The sequence below is a fragment of the Elgaria multicarinata genome, chromosome 11 (genome assembly GCF_023053635.1).
Source record: "Elgaria multicarinata webbii isolate HBS135686 ecotype San Diego chromosome 11, rElgMul1.1.pri, whole genome shotgun sequence".
NCBI lineage: Eukaryota > Metazoa > Chordata > Lepidosauria > Squamata > Anguidae > Elgaria > Elgaria multicarinata.
The window spans coordinates 31,159,273-31,179,562 of NC_086181.1; the positions used below are offsets into that span (position 1 = coordinate 31,159,273).

General features: G+C 48.1%; 1 protein-coding gene across 1 annotated transcript in view; it reads right to left on the reverse strand.

Moving 5' to 3' along the window:
- The window catches only part of PRKCG (protein kinase C gamma), a 54,653-nt gene that overhangs the window by 18,115 nt on the left and 16,248 nt on the right, over positions 1-20,290 (reverse strand). The window contains exons 3-7 of the mRNA XM_063138410.1: positions 11,326-11,408; positions 7,326-7,437; positions 4,782-4,913; positions 373-529; positions 113-247 (exon numbers count right to left, since the gene is read on the reverse strand). Of these exons, the coding sequence (XP_062994480.1) occupies positions 113-247; positions 373-529; positions 4,782-4,913; positions 7,326-7,437; positions 11,326-11,408 (619 nt within the window). The remainder of the gene's footprint in view (positions 1-112; positions 248-372; positions 530-4,781; positions 4,914-7,325; positions 7,438-11,325; positions 11,409-20,290) is intronic.

Sequence of the window (20,290 nt, forward strand, 5' to 3'; positions counted from 1 at the left end):
GAGAGAGAAAATGAGCCATAGGTGGTCCCCTGAGCTGCCCCATCAATCTCTTCCATCTTTGTTTCTGCCTCCCTGCCGCCGCGATCCCCCTGCCCCCCAGATTTCCCCTTACCAGCCTTCCACAGGGCCCTTAAAAAGCTCAGAGACCCCGAAGGACATGGCTCCCATGAAATCATTACGGGTGGTCCGGTCCCAGTCCCACACCTCAATGGAGAGACGTCGCTCCATGTCACCTGGCTGCAGGGTGCTGGTGGGGTAGAGAGAGGAGAAGGCCAGGGTCAAAAAGCACGCACAAATAAATAAGACCAATAAACAAGACCCTCAGGCCTTTAGCAACCAGGTTCCTCATCACACACACACTCAAGGACTTACAAAATGAAGGTTTCATTCCACACAGGGTTGAGGGTGGATCTAACTGTCCGGGTCTTTTGCTTTGTTAGATTCTTAGGGTCAGGGATCAGCTTGAGTTTCACATAGGGATCCGAGAGACCGTTGGGATCCATCGGGATCAAGTTAAGTGCTTCACCAACTGACAAAGAAAGGGAGGCAGGGAGGGAGGCAGGGAGAAAGACACACAGATATTAGCTTCCAGCAGAGTAAGTACCGGGGGAGAGCGGGAGTGGGCGGGAAGACAGACCTCCTGCGTTCTCTAGTGGGTGGAGGGAGGAGGTTCTCCTGGCGCCTCTCCCAGGCCACCTGCTGCGAGCCAAGAAAGTTGCTGTGGCAGCAATTGCTTCCACCCTCGTATGTAGGGGGGAACGTGAAAGGGATCGTAGAGGGGTGGGCGAGGAAATCCCCTTCTGTCAAGAGAATGGCTGTGATGGCTTTCTTCTCACCACCTACATGCCGGGTTCCAGGGCGGAGAAGAGAAAGGGAACGAGAAGCTGTGCAGGGGAAGGTGTGAAGAGCAGAGGCAGGGGATGTCAAGTTCTAGGGCTCGGAATAGAACCCAGGCGTCCTGGCACCCGGCCTCCACTAATGCAATCAATCCCACTCTTCACCCCAGCCAGATTGAGGCCTCCTGTTTCCTGGTTGTTTGCCTTCTGCCTCAATTTCACAGGACTTTCTTCTCTCCTGGAGAGCCTAAGTCAGCTTCCCAAGCTCCAGCCTCATCATCTGGGTTGGCGAGGAGGAGGAGGAGAAGGAGAAGGAGAAGGAGAAGGAGAAGGAGAAGGAGAAGGAGAAGAAGAAGAAGAAGAAGAAGAAGAAGAAGAAGAAGAAGAAGAAGAAGAAGAAGAAGAAATTGAATCCAGACTTAATCCTGTTTAGAGTAAACACACTGTAATCAATGAGACAAGTTCATCATGACTAACACTTTCCATAGATTTCAATATGTCTGATATAAGTATGATCCAGTCTGGATCAAACCTGTTGTTGTTCTTGTCATTATTTTGAGGTAAATATCAAGGGGGAAATGGAGAAAACGTATAGAGAAAGGATTGTGGGAAGAAATATGGCTGAGGCTATCTCTCTCATACACACACACGCACGCACACACATTCTGCACAGAGGTGGATCTTGTACTGGAACCAAACTAACCCTAACCCCCCCCCATGAGCTATATGAATCAAGGACATTTTGCATAAATTATGCAAATTGAGCAATGATGCACGTCTTTCCATCCTTTACTCTGTCTCTGTCTCTGCTTGCCATGGGGAGAGGGGGGGAAAGCTATGTGGGGCTTTCAGGACTGGTGTCAGACCACTGGAGGTTTCCTGGAGGCGCACACTTTGCTACCCAGGTTCTGTGATTTCACCTGCCATTATCCCAGGACTGTATGCAAAGTGGGGCCGCCGCCATGCCCAGAGCCCTGGCTTGCACCAGCTCAGAATTTCTCAAAGAACAGGATGTTTCATATGTGGCATGGTGGTTTTCCTGTAAAGAATGAGGGCTTGTTTTCTGAATAGGGGGGGCGGGGGGAAAGCAGTTAAAAAAAGTGGTAGTGCCCCCAAACAACTAAAGGTGCAATTGAATGCTTTTCGACTCAGAAGTAAGTCCCAGTGGCTTTCATGAGACTTATTCACAGCAGATAAGCATGCATAGGACAGCAGATTAAAATACACATAGAGTCTTGGAGGGTGTCTTCACAGTGCCGAGTCAGCGCTGCCTTCCCCCAAAACCCCATGGTTCCCCTTACCCGGGGTGGTGTTGGGTAATCCCAATGCCAAGGACGGAGCGTGGGGTTTCCAGTGATCATCCGGGTACCAGAGCTGCCGCCCCGCCCTCTTCCTGGTTTCCGGTGGCCAATTGCCGGTCGCCTTCCACCAGGAATACCCCCTGGATCGGCCCCAGAGTGAGGTCAGATGGCGAAAGAGCCGTACTGACCTCACTCCCACCAAAAAAGTTGGGGTAACTCCCTGAATTTTTCAAAGCGCAGTTTTACAGGAAAGCCCTGCTGTGGCTGCGAATCTACGACTGCGTCACGTAACTGACGTACTGATGCAGTGCCGTTTCGCAGCCCATGTGGGGCTTTGGCCAGGTACAGACAGCCCCTTGGGCTTGATGACGGAGGTCTAGAAAGTTTCTCTTGGCTCTGAGGAAATCCCTGGCTTTCCATTCAGTTCTTTGAAGCCCCCACCCCAAAGAAACGCGGTTGCCTTCAGCAGAGAGGAAGGCTGACTATGGTCCTGCATTAGTCACATTCTGAAAGCTGCAGATACAAGCTTTCGTGGCTTGCAACCTTTTTCTAGCTGGCTAGAACATGTAAAGAAGGTGCTGTACGAAACAGACCTTAAGCCTGATCGAGCATTCTTATGAAAGTACGCGGACAACGCCTGCTGCGAACTGAAGGCATCAAGGAAGGGGTTGAATGGAGCATCTGAGAAAGCCATCTGGACTTCAACAGCCTTGGTAATATTTCCTCCTCATTACTAGCAGAAGCATAATAAATTATACGTAGAGAAAGCCAGAGAGAGAAAGAGAGAAAATGGAGAAAGAAAACTGGATTCTGGAAGGTATGGTTAGCCACGGTTCTGTGTGTGCCACTTTTCAACAATCACATCTTCATGAGGCTAACTCTATGTGAGGCACAAGGGGAAGAACAGCTTTGAGAGGAAGGAATTTGGCACAGAGACGCAGCAGGGGAGGGGGCTGCCCAGGCTTTTCTTACCTCTGCTCTTTCCCTGTTCACACTTTGCCCTTCCAGGTTTCTCAGATGGATGAGCAGCAGATTCAGGACAGATGGGGAGGGAGCACTTCACACATTGACCCGGTTTGCACAATCGAAATAAGCCACGGTGGCTTATTCAAACGTGGTGCATGCTGGGCCCATCCAGGGGGCAATTTCCATAATCACCACCACCCAGGCACAGTTTGTCATCATCTGAACCTGGGCATCACGGCTTGTTGGAGGGGGAAACAACCCTCCAATAACCCATGGGCTGTTGTAGGCTTATTGGAGGGTTGTTTCCCCTTCCAACAAGCCACGCTGCCCAGGTTCGGACAACACGGCAAGCCACACCCAGGCAGTGATCATGGAAATCGTGCCCCACACGCACCACGATTTAAATCAGACACCGTGGCTTATTTTGATGGTGCGAAGTGCCTCATCATGTAAGGACATTAGCTTAGACCGCTTTAAAAGGGAGCATAGGAAGCTGTCTGATACAGATTGGTCCATATAACCCAGTATTGTCAACACTGACTGGCAGCCTCAGCTCCCCAGGGTTTCAGGCAGGGGTTTCCCCAGCCCTACCTGGATTAAACCTGAGACTTCATGCCTGCAAAGGATGTGTTTTACCACTGAGCTACGGCCCTGATGAAGCCAATCGGAGGAGGAGGAGGAGGAGGAGGAGGAGGAGGAGGAGGAAGAGGACAGGGCTATCAACCAATTACAGTTTCATGGAATCACCATGTTCAGAGGCAGTCTACCCCTGAATGCCTGTGGCTCTAGAGGGAGGGGACAGAAATGAAGGGGAGGGGGACAGCAGGGGAGAACTATTGCCTGGAAGCATCTAGTTGGCCACTGTGGGACACTGAACGCTGGACTAGAGAGACCTCCAGTCTAACCCAGCAAGGCTCTTCTTAAGTTTCCGCATCACTGCCATTGCCAAATGTGTGTCTGCCTTCACAAATACACATTTTGAATATGCAGAGGCGTGATTTAGAAGAGAGAACCGGTTGATGGAGAAAGAATTAAGCAGTCCCTCCTGCCATCGCATCTCCTCTCCAGAACCCAACCACCCAAACTTGCTTGGGCATTGGGGGCCATCTTTTGTGTGTTTGTGTTTCAAGTGTTGCTACTCCAAACCTTCTTGCAGAATTAAAGCATCCTGAATGTCTCGGTTTTAAAATATAAAAATAAAAAAGTTTATACTGCTAGTATACAATTGTGAGAAGCTTTGGACATTGGCTCCATCAGTAGAGAAGAACTGAGCAAGATTTACGCTGGCTAGAAAGCAGAGTCTCAAATGCTCTGATCTGCCCATCACATCTAGTTTGGCTCTTAAATGTAAGACACAATGAACAGCAGCATAAAAGCAACAGAAGTGTTTTTCTCTTAGCTCACCAAAGGCCCAGGCAAAAAGAACCATCGTTATTTGCCTTCTAAAAGACAGAAGAGATGGACCCAAACTTTTCCCCCCTGTAGAGTGCATTCCACAACTGGGGCGCCACCCAGAAAAGGCCCTATTCCTGGTTGCCACCCAACTAAGCTCCAACATGAGAGTTCCCAGAGGAGGGCATTCAACAAAGATAGTAACAAATGGGCAATTTCAGATGGAAACCAGTGATCCTGTGCCAATTCTTCCCCCAACCCCCATCACTACCAGTCAAGGTCTTACCAGTCACGCGAATCTCATCACTCCCAAGTGTCTCAATGTGGAGTTGCACGCGTCCCCGGCGTTCTGTGTGATCCACACCACACAGACTGGGCACACAATGGACACAGCGTTTGTGCACATTCATCTCACAGCCTGCAGGGGGCAACAGAAGTGGGCAAGTTGGCTGGGACTAGATAACCATAAAGAGCAACACTGCTCCCTATAGGCCCATGACAGGTTGAGGTTCAGCACATGAGACTGAAATCCCACATCCTTACTAGGGCTTTCTTCTTCAAGTTTCTTTGTGGTTTTACGATAGATTCCTTTAGATGGTGGACATGTGATTTGAATTGAAAACTTCCTTTCTTAGCAATGCTCTATATGTTCAATGAAATGATGCCACCTAGTGGCTGCATTATAGCACAACACCAACATTACACACTGTTGATTTGCCTCATTAACTTTTAGTTGGGCTTGTCTCCAATCTTTTTAGAAGCAGGATAAAGCTCAAAAAGTGCAGGAGACGATCTGGAGGTTTACAGCATCATGCAAAGTACCTGCAAACTTCTGTGACTGCCAATCACGAGCTTGCAAGAAAAGCCTCGTGTAGAAATGCTCATGGTCAATTAATTGGTTGGATTATCTAATAGAAAAAATAATAATTTAAAAAGGCAGAGAATCGGGCTGCCACCCTGTCGCAGACATCTTAGTTAATCATATGAATTTGAGTTGATTGAGCAATTTTTTCAGTTTATTTAAAAATCAATTTATTTAAAAATATATTTGTTTACTTTTTCTATGTATCTGACTCCATGCCTAACTATATATGTCTCTTGAGAAAGCATTCAAAAATGTTATCCCCCACTTGCAGTCTGCAGTTAGTCTATTCTACCACCTCAGGATTTTACTAATGTATTCTGCTGCATATGTGGAACCAGCCTAAGTCACAACTAATTTAACTAGATTAAGGCAATAGTAATATACTGTATAATACTGTCCTATCAGGCCGTTTTGTAAGACTAATTGGTTTTTGCAGAGGACTTCTCCCATATGCTCAAGAATATGCATAGACACAACCTCAGCCTTTGTTGCACAACCCTGCAAAGTAGTGTAATATTATTATTACTCTCACACTGCAGCTGTAGAGCTGAGGTTTAGGGATAGCAATTTACCTAAGCACACCCAGTAGATCCATGCTAGATCTAAGATTTGAACTGTGGATTTCCTGTTCATAGCTAGTGCCCTTAACCTCCAGGTGACAACAGCCCTCTGATGAAAGAGGCCTTTGTTCTGGAGAGTCCATGTTAGAAAGTCTTTAAAGCAGGAAGCCCAATTGCCCGGAGGGGTGGGAATCACCGGGGGGGGGGCATCTGACCCTCCAGGATGCCACGGATATCCATGCTCCCTTTCCCCCAATTTTTGTGAATTTTTTTGCCCCATTCTAAAAGGTTGAACCCCTCTCCTGAGGCATATTTTAGGGTGACCATATGAAACAGAGGACAGGGCTCCTGTATCTTTAACAGTTGTGTTGAAAAGCAGGTGTCATTTGTATGCATGCAGCACCTGGGGAAATTCCCTCTACGTCGCAACAGTTAAAGCTGTTAGTGACTAGATACAAAAGAGAGCAGGGCTCCTGCAGCTTTGTGATGAAGAGGGAATTTCACCAAGTGCTGCATGCATACAAATGACCTCTGCTGAAATTCCCTTTTCAATACAACTGTTAAAGATACAGGAGCCCCCAGTCCTCCTTTCCATGTGGTCACCCTAGCTTATTTACTGGCAGTAAGAGCTTTCAACTAAAACAGTGGTTCCCAAAGTGGGCAGTACCGCCCCCTTGGGGGCAGTGGGATTGCATAGGGGGGCGTTAAGAGGCAAGGGGGCAGCAGGGGGGCGCTAAGAGGCAAAGGGGTGGCAGGGGGGCACTCAAGGTGGTCTTTTCCGAGAAGCGCCTCTCCAGAAGGTCTTAAAACCCAGGGACATTTTTATGGGAGAAGGTAGTTTGGTCCCAAGCCATATAGGGGAAGACTCCACACATGTATTAATACCATTTAAGAAGAGTCCTTTTAACGGTGAATTGAAATGTTTCAAAAGCACCAAAATGCTAATGAAGAGACATACCCTGCTTGGTGTGCCCCGCCACGCTGGCTGCAAAACAGAGGCGTTCACTCTCTTTTCCCTCCCTCCCTCAGCAAGCCTGGGGCAGATGCTTCGAATTTTGAATAAATATTCAATTAATTGTTACTGTTTTGAATTTTATCATTATTATCTTCCTTCGTGGGTCATTGAAAACGGCTATTCTGTATAATGATTTTTATAGTGTAGGTTAGGGGGCACTGGGCATGAGTTTGTGGAACCAAGGGGGCGGTGACCTGAAAATGTTTGGGAACCACTGATCTAAAATATGCTTAAATTGTGGCTCCACCCCTTTTTCCTACGGTCAGGCCCACCACTGGAATGCAGTCCTCAGGCTGGAAGAGGTTCAGCACCCTGGCTTTAATGTCCCCTGGGGTTGTTTTTGCTGCAATGAGCCATACAACTTTGGGGAAGGGGGGAGTGGTGACTCACAGGTGCATTTCATCCCCTGGTGCACCAGCCCATAGAGGAGCGAGCCGCAGTGATCACAGAAGGTTGGGCTGCTGTAGCTGTGAGATTTGAATTTATGCTTGTTCCGGGGATCCTGTAAAAGGGGAAATTCAGAGAAAGCACATCATCAGTGAAGGTGAGACCCTACACCACCAGGGTTAGGCAACCAGGTGCCCTCCAGATGTTTTGGACTACAACACACATAATTCCTGACCATTGGCCATCTTGGCTGCAGTTTAAGGGACTTGTAGTCCAAAACAACTGGAGGACATTAGTTTATTTTCCTCTGCCCAACACATTCTCTGTCATGCAGCAGCCACGTGGGCCCTGCCCCATTTCCATTCCAAACGTCACGTAAACCCCTGCGTTATACTTTTGTTAGAGGAATCTCAGCACCCTCCCTCTCTTTTTGAGTAGTGGGATGTAAGAACGCACAGACGTCAAGAAGACTATGAAAGGCAAAGGCCTGGTTTTGCAAGTGAATTTCTAGCTTGCCCACAAGTAAAAGGGGCCTGTCTGTGGAGTGTAAACAAATGTGAATACCCATGGAAAGGGGGTGCAGAGCATACACTTCCAGGCTGCTAGGAACGGGCTTTAGTGTGGCAGATTTTCGTGAAGTTTGTTCTTGTGACTGTTTGTGTTACATGATTATGGCTGAAACTGTGTTAGTCTCTGATATGGATGTTCTGTTTTATGGTGCGTTTATGCAGTTATTTATTTATTCATTTATTTATTACATTTTTATACCGCCCAATAGCCAAAGCTCTCTGGGCGGTTCACAAAAATTAAAACCATGATAAAACAACCAACAGTTATTGACTGGTGTTTTAAACTGTGGTTTTGAGAAATCACGTTGCCTTACCAGGGCTTTGCTTCCTGCTTCTCTTGCACCTCTCCTCTTGGTGCTCATTGCCTTGAATAGGACAGCACCCTCTAGAGGTTGTGTCATGGCACAACTTTGGCTGCACACAATAGGAAATCCCGTGATATTTCAGAAGAATTGGGATATCCAGGGGGATTTTTAGAACAGAATAACCAGGGGAACGCATGGGAGAAGTGCAGGAGATTGTCAAAAGGACCTGCAAAGTTCCGAGTGCGCCTTATTTCACTCGTGTGAAGAGCCCCCATATGTCTTTTAAACTGAATTTAAATTTGGCTATCGGGCGACTGATTATTGAAATAGATAAACAAACAAACGTCAACACTGCCAGGTTTGGACGGATGAAGCTGCCTTATACACAGCCAGTCAATTGGTCCATCTAGCCCAGTACTGGCATGAAGGTTTGGAACTGGTCTGAGACAAAGCTTTACCCCCCACCCACCCTGCCCAAAAGACCAAGTGCAAAGTTTGGGAGGTCTCCTAGACTCAGCGCTAACTGTGGGAGCTCAGGGGATGGGGGTTATCAAGAGGGCTTGTTACCAGGTTAGGCTAGTGCACCAACTGCAACCCTGTCTGGGGAGGATGAAGCCTGCCTCAGTTTTCCACACACTGGTGACATCCAGGCTGGACTCCTGTAATGCTATCTATGTGGGGCTGCCTTTAAAGAAGGTTCAGAAACTTCAACTGGTGCTACATTTGAGTATTGGTGGTGGCTAGACAGTCAGAGCTTGTGACTGGTTGCTGGTGCATTTCCAGGACCAATCTAAAGGCACTGGCTTTTAAAGCCCTACATTGTTGGGACCAAATAACTTGAAAGATTACCTTCACCCATATCAGCTAGCCCACACTTTTATATCGGCATACAAGGCCCTATTTATGTGCCAGCCTGCGAGAATGGTTAGGTTGGTGGACACAAGGGAGGGGGCCTTTTCAGCAAGAACCCCACACTTGCAGGACTCAGTTCCAGTGGAGGTATGTCAAGCCACATTTTTGCAGGCTTTTCAATGGGGGCCTAAAACTTTTAGGGTGGCCATTTGAAAAGGAGGACTGGGGGCTCCTGCATCTTTAACAGTTGTACAGAAAAGGGAATTTCAGCAGGTGTCCTTTGTATGCATGCAGCACCTGGGGAAATTCCCTCTTCATCACAACAGTTAAAGTTGCAGGAGCCCTGCCCTCTTGACCAGATACAAAAGAGGGCAGGGCTTCTGCAGCTTTAACTGTTGTGATGGAAGATGGGAATTTCACCAGGTGCTACGTGTGTACAAATGACACCTGCTGAAATTCCCTTTTCTATGCAACTGTTAAAGATGCAGGAGCCCTGTCCTCCTTTTCATATGGTCACCCTACCTAAAACGTCATTTGCTTACTATTGCTTTTGCTTAAATAAAGCTTTTATCGGCCTGCACTGTATAGGATGTGGTTTAGTTCTAATTATTTGCAGGCAGAGGCCTTTCCCAGCACCTGCTGCCTGAGGACGGAATTACACATTGCACTAAACGCAGCAATGTGAGTTGTGTGTATCATTCTTTTACTCTAAATACATGCGATGTGGCAGACCAATCAGAATTGGGACCATGGTGTATGGAAGGGTTAACCCATCTCACACCCCACACACCAAAAGCTGCTATTAGGAGGGAAGCTCCTATTGGTGCCAACTTCCAATGGGAGCTTCCTCTCCAAAGCTAATAGTAGCTTTGGGGGGGACGGACATTTTTTGGTTGGGACTCAACACAGGAGGAAAAGATTCACTCCCTGATCCTGATCAAGCCCCCATGCAACTGCTATTTATCTATTTTTAAAGGTACATGCCATTTACAGTGACACATTTTGCATTTGGTGTAATTTGGTCCTAAATTCTTTTAACTGGAGATGCTAGGGATTAAACCCGGGTCCTCATACATAGTGGGGTGTTCACACAACATGCTAACGTACACTCAAGCAGTTGAATATGGGTTATTTTGAACAATGAGCTGTTTGTTGAACCATGGCTTAGCGTGTTTTCTGAACGCAGCATGTTTTCCATAGGGTGGGTTATTGTGTTGTCTGAACGCAACCAGTGTGGCTTGTTAACCATGCAGTGTGGCTTGTTAAACACCCTGAACAACCCAGCAACAAACCATGGGTTCTCAAGGTGGCTTGCTCAAGAAAATAAGCCACACTGCATGGTGAACATGCCACCCTGACTGCGTTCAGACAACATGCTAACCCACGCTTCAACAAACAACTCATGATACAAAACAACCCACACTCAGCCACGGAATGCAGGTTAACATGTTTTATGAACAGCCCCAGTAACTATGGCCCTGTTCAGAAGACACCTTAAGTTAAACCATGGCTTTAAGCATGTTGCCTTATTCACCATGGTTAAAGTCATGGTTTAATGTATCTTCTGAACAGGGCCACTGTGAACTGCCAGTGAGTTATGGCTTATGAGCATCCATGGAGATCTACGAGTTTACATTTCCATGAATACATTTACAGATGTGCACACACAAAAATAACTAATTCCATTTGCATAGCTGCATAAAAACATACTCAACATCAGGAGCACAAATGAGGCAGCAGCAATATGAAATTCCACATAAAAACAACTATAATGGGCTACAGTGTGTTTGCATGCAAAGAGATTTTACAAAGAGGCTACCTTTAAAGTTATGCGCAACAGCCTGCACAACAATTGACAGGTACATCTTCCCAGAATGAAACATGTGGCAGTGCACATGAAATGGACATGTGTGTCACAAGCCTCCGTGCCTGACATTGCATGGCACATGCCTCTGCCTCTGAGGGAGGGCACATCCGGAGACGGCTGTGTAAATGTGTGCACGCACGGTTGTGCCCGCAGCTCAAGGAGCGAGGCAGATGAGGCAACACCCTCCCATCTTTCCCTGTGCCTTTCCTAGGATTGCAGGCCAAGGACAAAAGAAATGGGCCAGTGCATGAAGTTATCCACTCCCTCTGTCAGCAGTATAAATAGCAAGGAAATGGGAACGCTCACCTGGAGTGGCAGAGAGGCCTCAAGTCCTGTTTTCTGAGCCCTGCCCACAATACTTTGCCCACTAGAACTACACACGCCGCTCAGAGAACCCAAGAATCACTTACGTCTGTCTGGGGCCCTTTCCCAGCTCCTGGACATTCGAAAGTGACAAATTCGTGACATCTCTTGTGTAAGACAAAGCTGCACACTGAGACAAGGGGAGGGGAAAGAAAAAGGTTGGGGAGGGGGCAAATATGGCAAAATCAGGGGGATGGGGGGAAGGGAATGAAAAAACAGACAAGAAAGGAAATAGTCATTATTCTTTACTGAAGGGAATCCTGTGTCAGGACCATGCTTGTCCAAGAAAGCACTGACAGCACAAAACATGAACTTATGAAGTTAGCTTACACCAGCCTTCCCCAACCTGGTCCCTTCCAGATGTGCGGGACTGCAATTCCCAGCATTCCCTAGCCAACACGGTGTTGGGAGTCACAGTCCCACATATCTGGAGGGCAGCAGATTGGGGGAGGCTGCCTTACGCTAAATTACTTCATCTAGCCCTGTACAGTCTGCATACAAATATAGAAAGCTGTCTTATGTTGACCTGGTTTGCATGATCAAAACAGCCCACCGTGGGTTGTTTAAGCCACAGTGGGCTGCAGTGCAAGTCAGCACGTCCCAGGAGGGATTTGCATATTCAGTGTTGCTTAACCCTCCCATAACTTATGGTCCCCAGGTTCACACAACACAACGAACCATGGCCTGGCGCTGAATATTCAAAATGGCTGCCAGCCTGTGCCGGCACATGCCACAGCCCACAGTGGGCTGTTCAATCGTGTGAACAGGCCCATTTAGTCAGACCATTGATCCAGCTAGCCCAAGGTTGTTGACGTTGACTGGCAGCAGCAATCTGAGGTTTCAGGCACACATTTCTCCTGCCTTGTCTGTGGATGCTGGGGTAGGGTGACCATATGAAAAGGAGGACATGGCTCTTGTATCTTTAACAGTTGTATTCCCAAGGGAATTTCAGCCGGCGTCATTTGTATGCATGCAGCACCTGATGAAATTCCCTCCTCATCAGAACAGTTAAAGCTGCAGGAGTATAGCCAGAGTGACCAGTTACAAAAGAGGACAGGGCTCCTGCAGCCTTAACTGTTGTGCTAAGGAGGGAATTTCACCAGGTGCTGCATGCATACAAAATAACACCTGCTGAAATTCCCTTTTCTGTTCAACTGTTAAAGATACAGGAGCCCTGTCCTCCTTTTCATGTGGTCACCCTATGCTGGAGATTAAAACCTGGAACCTTTTGAATGAAAAATATGGCCCCTTCCTGGCAGCGGCGCTCCAAAATCCCTTTCCTAGCCCTGCCACAACTTATTTCTTAAAAATAAGCATGCCTGGTCACACAGCAAGACCGATTTGTCACAGGCGATGGAAATAGCAGAAGATTTGCAGATGGGACTGGAGGAAGGTTCCAAGGCATAACTCACCACCAACGCTCCAAAACGTCTACACCAGTCTAACAGGCTCCTGTTTGGTACTGAATCAGCTCTTGCTATCTGGCAAAGAGCAATGGATCAAGTTTTGCAAGGCATCCCAAGAACACAGTGCTAGCTGTATATATTATATAACGGGTGAAACTTAGGAAGAAGATCTGAAAATCTTGCCGACGGTACTGAACCATTTAGAAGAGTCTGGGTCATGTGCCAACTCTGAATTTTGTTTGTTCCTGCCGAAAGTTGTTTTGTGTGTGTGTGTGTGCGCGCGCGCAAGTATTAGTAAATATCTTACCGATATGTGACAACTAATCTTGAGTGTATACCCTGGGGTCTTCCACAAAACCCAACCAGCTGGAACTTGTGCAGTGAGCTTTCTGGAGAAAGGAGCGCCTGGGTGTTAAATCTGTGAGTGCAGGTGAAAGGGTGAGGGTGTGACTTTGCTCTCCACCCCCTTCCCCTCACTCTTTCTCCTGCCTTCTGCATCTTCAGGCCTGAGATTTGGAAGATGGGTCTCCATGGCAACAGGCGGGGGACGAATCCACAAGTACCCAGCACAGCGGGGGAGGGGGATTGGACAGAGTCAGAGGAGGGGGGGCAGGGAAGACATTTGCTCAGGCACATACATGAAAAGAACCCAGGAGTCCTGGCTCTCAGCCTCATCTAAACATTTCCACCCCTTTCTCCTCCCACCAGCAGCCTTTTTCTGAGGCATCCCACTATCACTTACTAGGCTACAATTCCAACATCCTTATCACAGCAATGCATTTATTAGGCCAGCCAGAAGATCACCAAAAATGTGCAAGGTTTCGAAACCTCCAGATCTCTTCATCAGCAAGTTGCTATTAAAAAAGCAGGTTCAAGGGGAGGGGTTAGGGGAGGGCGGGTAAAGGTGATTTCATGGTTTACTCATATTGACCACATGTTCAAACCACCTCCCACCCACCCCCGCAAAAACAAAAACAACAATTCTTTTCATGAATTTTTAGTTGGCCTAATAAAGGTATTACAGCAACATGGATTTTAGAATTTTTCTAAGTCAACACAATTACTTTTGCCCTTTTGTGAATCTTAAAATATACCATATTTACAGCAAGACACTAAGATAAAGGACGAGGATTTTACACCACCAGAAACTGGATTTCATTCACCCCTTCCAACCACTTTAATTGTCTTCTATTCCCAAGAATAACATCTAAAATTACCTCCTGCTTTGTTACTATGTCTAATTTCTGTCTGTGATCCACCATATGGTTCGACTAGGATGGAAAGCACTCCTGAGCATATCTGGACTTCATATTTCCCTAAATTGTGGACTCACCTCTTCTTCCCAGCATAAAAAGGGGTAGCAGAGCCCTCCTATATCACATAACTTGCCAATTTCTCCCACACTATACCTGGGACTAACTTGTCTGGATTTACAGATCTAGCCGCTTTTCCCTCTCCCCATTCCCCTCACCACACACCTTTTTTTTAACATCTTGCATGAAGAAGAGACCTGTGTATCTTGAAAGCTTGCAGTTGTTTGTTTGTTTTTTTAAAAAAAGTGCAAGCTTTTTTTGGTGGGTAATCTTTTAGTTTGGTGGGGTATTAGAGCAACATGTATTTTGGCCTAATAAGGGTATTACAGCAACATGGATTTTGGACTTTTTCTTATAGTCAACACAGCTATCTTTGCTTTTTCCAAAAGTGGCCAATCTTTAAACTGGCAGATGTAGCTGGGTAAATTTAACATTCGATCCACACCAATGAGCAGCAGATCATGTTTATCTCCGTCTCCAAAAGCTTCAGCTGCTATTTCCTATCAGTATTTAAGGTGCCCCACAAGGCTATGTTGACTTTTGCTGCTATTTCCGGCATATCAAGCTGCTGCACAAGCCACAAGCCCAGGCCGGATCCATTACTTTATAGCCAGTTGGCAACCCAATCCCTGATCCACCGCTCTTGCTCAGCCAGTTTTGTAAATGCCTCTGGGTTCCCATGGCAACAGGTTTCCTAAGCCATGGGAACCATGAAGCCATTACCCTGTGTGTGTGTGTGTGTGTGTGCGCGTGTGTGTGAAGTCCAGCATGCAGACAAATATAATGCATGGGCGGAGACAGGGGGGGGTGCAGAAGCTTAGACCTACAATTCCTAGGGGGTATGATGGGCTGGGCTGCCCGGTAGGCTACAGTGACTCATGCTGGGAACCAGCCCTCCCAAATTCTGTAAGAGAAAATGGCGGGGGTGGGTGGGGGGCTCTGATGAATTAAGAGGACAAAATGGATGTGGGAAGGAGGGTGCTTGGGTCCTCACAGCTGGGTTGAGCGGAGCACAGTTGGAACGGTAGAATATGATACAGGACAACAGCCATTGATTGGCAGGTGTTGATGGAACTGGCAAGTGAGGAAGGGGGGCTGGTTAGCAATCACCGTGGCAGCCGTAGGGTGGTTTCTTAGCAACCAGCAGGTCTGGACACAGGGAGCTGAGGATGTGTTTTGCAGAATGCCATACAAGTGGGGGGAGGCAAGGAGGCAGGCAGGCAAGGGGACATCCCTGGCCTACAAGCCGTCCGTCCGTTGATGGGGAGTGTTGCCCGAATCTAGGTAACGCATTGTGGAAATAAGTGGAGCAGAGGAACCCTAAAAGACCAAACTGGCTATGTGAAGGGGTCTTGTCTGTACGTCTCCAGCGCACAAGCGCTGACTTGCCAGTGGGAATCTTCTTCGTGGTTGCCGCAACTGGCGAAGGAGGGAATTCCACCCGGGCATATACGCGCCAGAGAAAACGCACGCAGGACCTGAGCGTACGTTCACGAGAGAATTCTTGCACGCACTTCACGTGCATGGAGGCTGGACACACATGAAACAGAGAGAGTTGTTTGTATACACACAAGTGAGGGGATATGTTCAAGAGAGATGTCGGGGGGGTTGGGGGGGCACGGAGAAGGCAAACATCTCACAATGGTGAGTGAATTAGCGGGTCTGTGCATGGAATAACAGGTGCTTTTGAAATCCCCCCTGGTGTGCATTAGAGTGCATTAATGAGAGCTATTTCTTTCAAGGAGCCTCTGATTTTTCATGGGGGACCGGCTGGGGCATGGGCAGGTACTACAGACCCCACCCCACCCCAGCATTTCTACAACTAAAAATCATTCCCCAAGCTGCTTCACCCAACCCCCATTGGGGGAAAGACCTAGGCCTAATCTACACCTGCCATTTCTCCCAGGGTGGTCACGAGGTTGTCCCTTCGCCCCTCAAATGATCCCGGGGTGAACCTGGGACGAGCACTCAGTTCTTCCAGGATAGCTGGGACTGCTTTTTTCCCACCGTCTCGGGACCATCCCAAGTCCCGTGGGCGGTGTGGCTCTCCCTCCCGGGGTCCTCCCTCTTCCCCACGAGTAGCGGGGCTCAGGAAACAGGCACGGAGTTGTGCGGGGGGAGTCCGTGGGCATCAGAGGTGATGAGTTGAACATTTTCGCCATCTGTCTGATGGCGCTCTGCGTCTTCCTGCGCCAAGTTTGTCGTGGTTTGTTTTAAATGTCACCTTCATGCAGGATCATGCCTGCACAATTGCGCAAATGTCTCTCTTTTTTTAAAAAAAAGGTGCCCCGGAACATCCCTCTTTACTTCCAGGGCAACTCGCTGGCATGTGGCCCCTGAGGGACGATCCCAAAAGTGGGAAACTCCATGATCGCCCCTCCCCACTCCCCAAAGGGCTGCAGGTGTAAATGAGCCCATAGATATCTGTATCCTTCCCCTTATGGCAGGCGTGAGGAATGTGTGGGTGTCCAGATGTTGGCGGATAGCAACTTCCACCAGCCCTAGCCAGAATATCCAATGGCAAAGAAAGATGGAAGTTGTAGTCCAGCAACATCTAGAGGGTTATATGATCGCCATCCCCTCTGCCCCCGCCCCACGGGATGAAAAGCAGCTTGTGAGTGATTTTTTAGCACACACACAAAGAGGAAAGATTAAAGGTTTCAGGAGGCCGTCTCCTCCTCCGATCTTTCATGGAAGATTTCAGCTCCCACAAGTGCTGGAGAGCCAATGTGGCGTTGTGGTTAGAAGCCTGCATTCAGCTCCCCACTCAGCTATGAAGCCCATTCAGCGATTGTTAACCAATCATTCTGTCTCAGCATAGTCTACCTCACAGAGTAAAGATGGAAGGGAACCAGGTCTGCTGCCCTGAACTCCTTGTACAAAGGGCAAAAATAAATAAATATGTAAATACATGCTTTGGTACAAAAAAAACCAGAGTTGGAGGGGAACTATATAAACAACTCAAATTTCTTGTGCGGGTTGACTCTAGTAATTAGGGCTACTTCCAAGGTGACAAATTCCTACACATAAATCAGTTTTCACATAGGAAAGTGTATATACAACACTGCATGATCCTAGAATCATATTGCTGGAAGGGACATTGGGGGCCCAGAAGTGGAGGCTGACAGCTCTCTGATGTTACTGGGGCAGCAAACCCACTTGGGGTTTCAGTCAGAACTCTAAAGGAGTTACCCAAGGTGCTTTGCTGAAACCTGGAGTTCTGACTGAAGCCTGAAGCTGATTCACCCCATCACTGACATCAGAACCACCAGCCCCCACAGGTATCATCTAGTCCAGCCTTTCTCAACCTGGGGCGCTCCAGATGTGTTGGACTACAACTCCCAGAATGCCCCAGCCAGCTCTGCTGGCTGGGGCATTCTGGGAGATGCAGTCCAACACATCTGGAGTGCCCCAGGTTGAGAACCACTGATCTAGTCCAATCCCCTACTTAATGCAAGTATCTTACAACTACAGATCCCTGACAGACAGTTCTCAAATACCCCTAGCAAAGGAGAGGCTGCCCCATCCCAAGACACTGCATTCTGCTATTGAACAGTTCTTGCTAAGAGGATGTTTCTCCGAACATGTAGCTGAAATCGGCTGCCCTGCAATTTCCAACCACTGGTTCTTGCCCTGCCCTCTTGAGCCACAGAGAACACGTCTTCTCCATCTTCTACCTGTCCGCCCTATAGATATTTGAAAACAGCTGTAGGGTCAGACTAGTTCTTGTGAACACACATCGATGAGACGGAAGTTGCCATGGTTCCCAAGAGTTTTCTTCTCCCTGCCCAGGCAAAGCATTGACAGATCTCTTATTCCCGTTTTGGAATGACTGCAGCCTCCTAGGGAAGAATACGGCCAGGCCTCTCCTTGTCTTCTGAGGCTTGGCAAGACAGCCTCTCTGAGCTATCCCTAGGGGAGAGCCTTGCCCCTGGAATCTGTTCCTGCCCCCCACCCAGATTTCACTCTCTCGCACGCTGCCTGATATTCTTATTACATGCATACAGCTCTATCCCTCGGGCCCTCATTGACTGGGACTGATTTTTCAGCTTCTGGTGACCCAGCATATAATTTATACGTAAGCCTATGTGCCTATGCTGCCTCCCGTTGATACCTGTTGACAGCAGAGCGGCCCAAGACACTTTGCTGCCTGAGGTGAAGAACAAGATGGCGCCCCCTCCCATTCCGTGCACACAAGCTGACCGGACTGTCAGATGATTCTGTCTTCAACACTGATTATGAGGCAGGATCCTCCACTGCGCTTAAAGGCAGCAGGTTAACTTAGGGGCCATGGAGCAGGCTGCACGGCACACAGGTCTCTCCTACAATATCTTGCCACCACCTCCCAGCATCTGCTGCCTGAGGCAACTGCTTCACTCTGCCTAATGGCAGGGCTGGCCCTGGTTGACAGTGTTGGATCTGCTTCTACTTCTGCTCACCGCTGGATGTCTCAAATCGGGCAAAGGCTACCCTTGCTCCAATTGCTGAGATCTGATCCAGCAGCAGCACATCTGAGAGCAGGAGAAAAAGCTGTCGAGACTGGAGAGGCAGACAACAAATCTGTGTTGGCAGTGAAGTTCAGTGGGGGAAAGGTGCATGTTGCTATACCGGATCAGGCATGTCAGCCAAGGGGATCAAGGCACAGGTCCTGTTCTCAGCTTGGCAGCTAGAGACACACCACCCAGGGCCAATTCACATATTGACGTTTTCACCCACAATGCATCGGGAGTGGTAGCTCCTGGAAAGCCTCAAAATAGGGCACAAAGCAACCGGATGTCACCGTGGAACATCTTGTTCTGGAGACCAGACACCATCCTCTCTAGGCCCAGGTCCATGCCAATTATTTCTCTTTGGAAGGGGTTTCAGATTCCCGTCAGCTTCTCTGTTAAATCATATGAAGTGTGTTAAGTGCAAAGTTTACTGGTGGGGTGGGAGGAAGGCAGGGGTGTGTGTTCTGCCACATTAGATAGTTATTTTGTGTAGCAATGGTGGAAGAAAACAGCCCCTTTAAAATGAACAAAATGTGAAGAGTAAACACACATCAGCAAACAAACAGTGGACATGTACCAGGGAGCCACAGCTAATCAAACGTGGCAGATAGGTAGGGATATCCTAGGTTTGAGGATGTGATTTGTGGCTAACGTTATGAGTGTGCGGCAGGGGGTGGGGGTGGGATTGTCATTTCACACACATAGACACAAGTCCGCATGTGTTTGTGTTCCACACTAGTGTGCATGTGTGTACTGGGCAGTGGAGGCTGGTGGCTCCGATTTCGGTGGGGCTGTTAATTCTTTCTAGAGTTTAGTCAGAACAAGCCAGAACTCTAAAGGAGCTGTCTAAGGTGCTGATCCCACTTGGGGGTTAAGTTTCAGCACCTTGGACAGCTCCTTTGGAATTCTGGTTGGTTCTGAGTGAAACCCAGAATGGAATCACAGCCCCACCAAAATTGGAGACACCAGCCTCCACCGGTATTGGGACATGCTCCAACTTTAACTTCTCTTTTCTTCTATTATCTCTCTATATATACATACACACAGAGAGAGATATTAGCAAGTAAGCAGGTGCCAACATGAAGGTAAATTTGGACTGAAGTGTCAAGTAGCATAAGAGACGGAAGTGTACATAAAATACAAGAAGAATGAAAGAGAGATTTCACAGCCCTAAAATAGATGAAGGAATCTAGTTCAACGAAACAATAAGACCTGGCTCAGGGGCTGTGTCTTTGTGAACTGCCTGATTAAAAAGGGAATTAGGGAAATCAGAAGCAACCCAGCCCCCGCCCTGCCATCCAGCCTCCTTCCCTGATAAGAATCTAAGAGTCCTGAATCCCAGCTCCTACGTCCCCTAACATGTCCTGCTGTGAATCACGAGCAGCTACTGTTCTCCCAAAGAACCAGGGCATGCTGGCTCTTATTATGTTTTCATCCCACCTTTCCCCCAAGGAGGTCAGAGTGGCTTACACGCTTCTTCTCCCACACGCCTTCATCCTCACAACAACCCTGTGAGCTAGGTTAGGCTGAGAGATGCTGACCAGTCTAAGGTCAGCCAGTGACCCATGTGGTTGAGAGGGAATTAGAACCCGAGTCTCCCAGCTCCCAGTCCAACACTCTAACCCAGGCTTCCCCAACCTGATGCCCTCCAGATGTGATGGGACTACAATTCCCATCATCCCCAGGCAGCATAGGTCTTAGCCCCAACCCCTCTAGTGTTCTACTTCCCTCAAAATTCCTTTTCCCCAGTCTTCCTCTTCTCCCAAAAGAGGTTCTGTGCCTTTACAGAGTACCTCTGAGCAT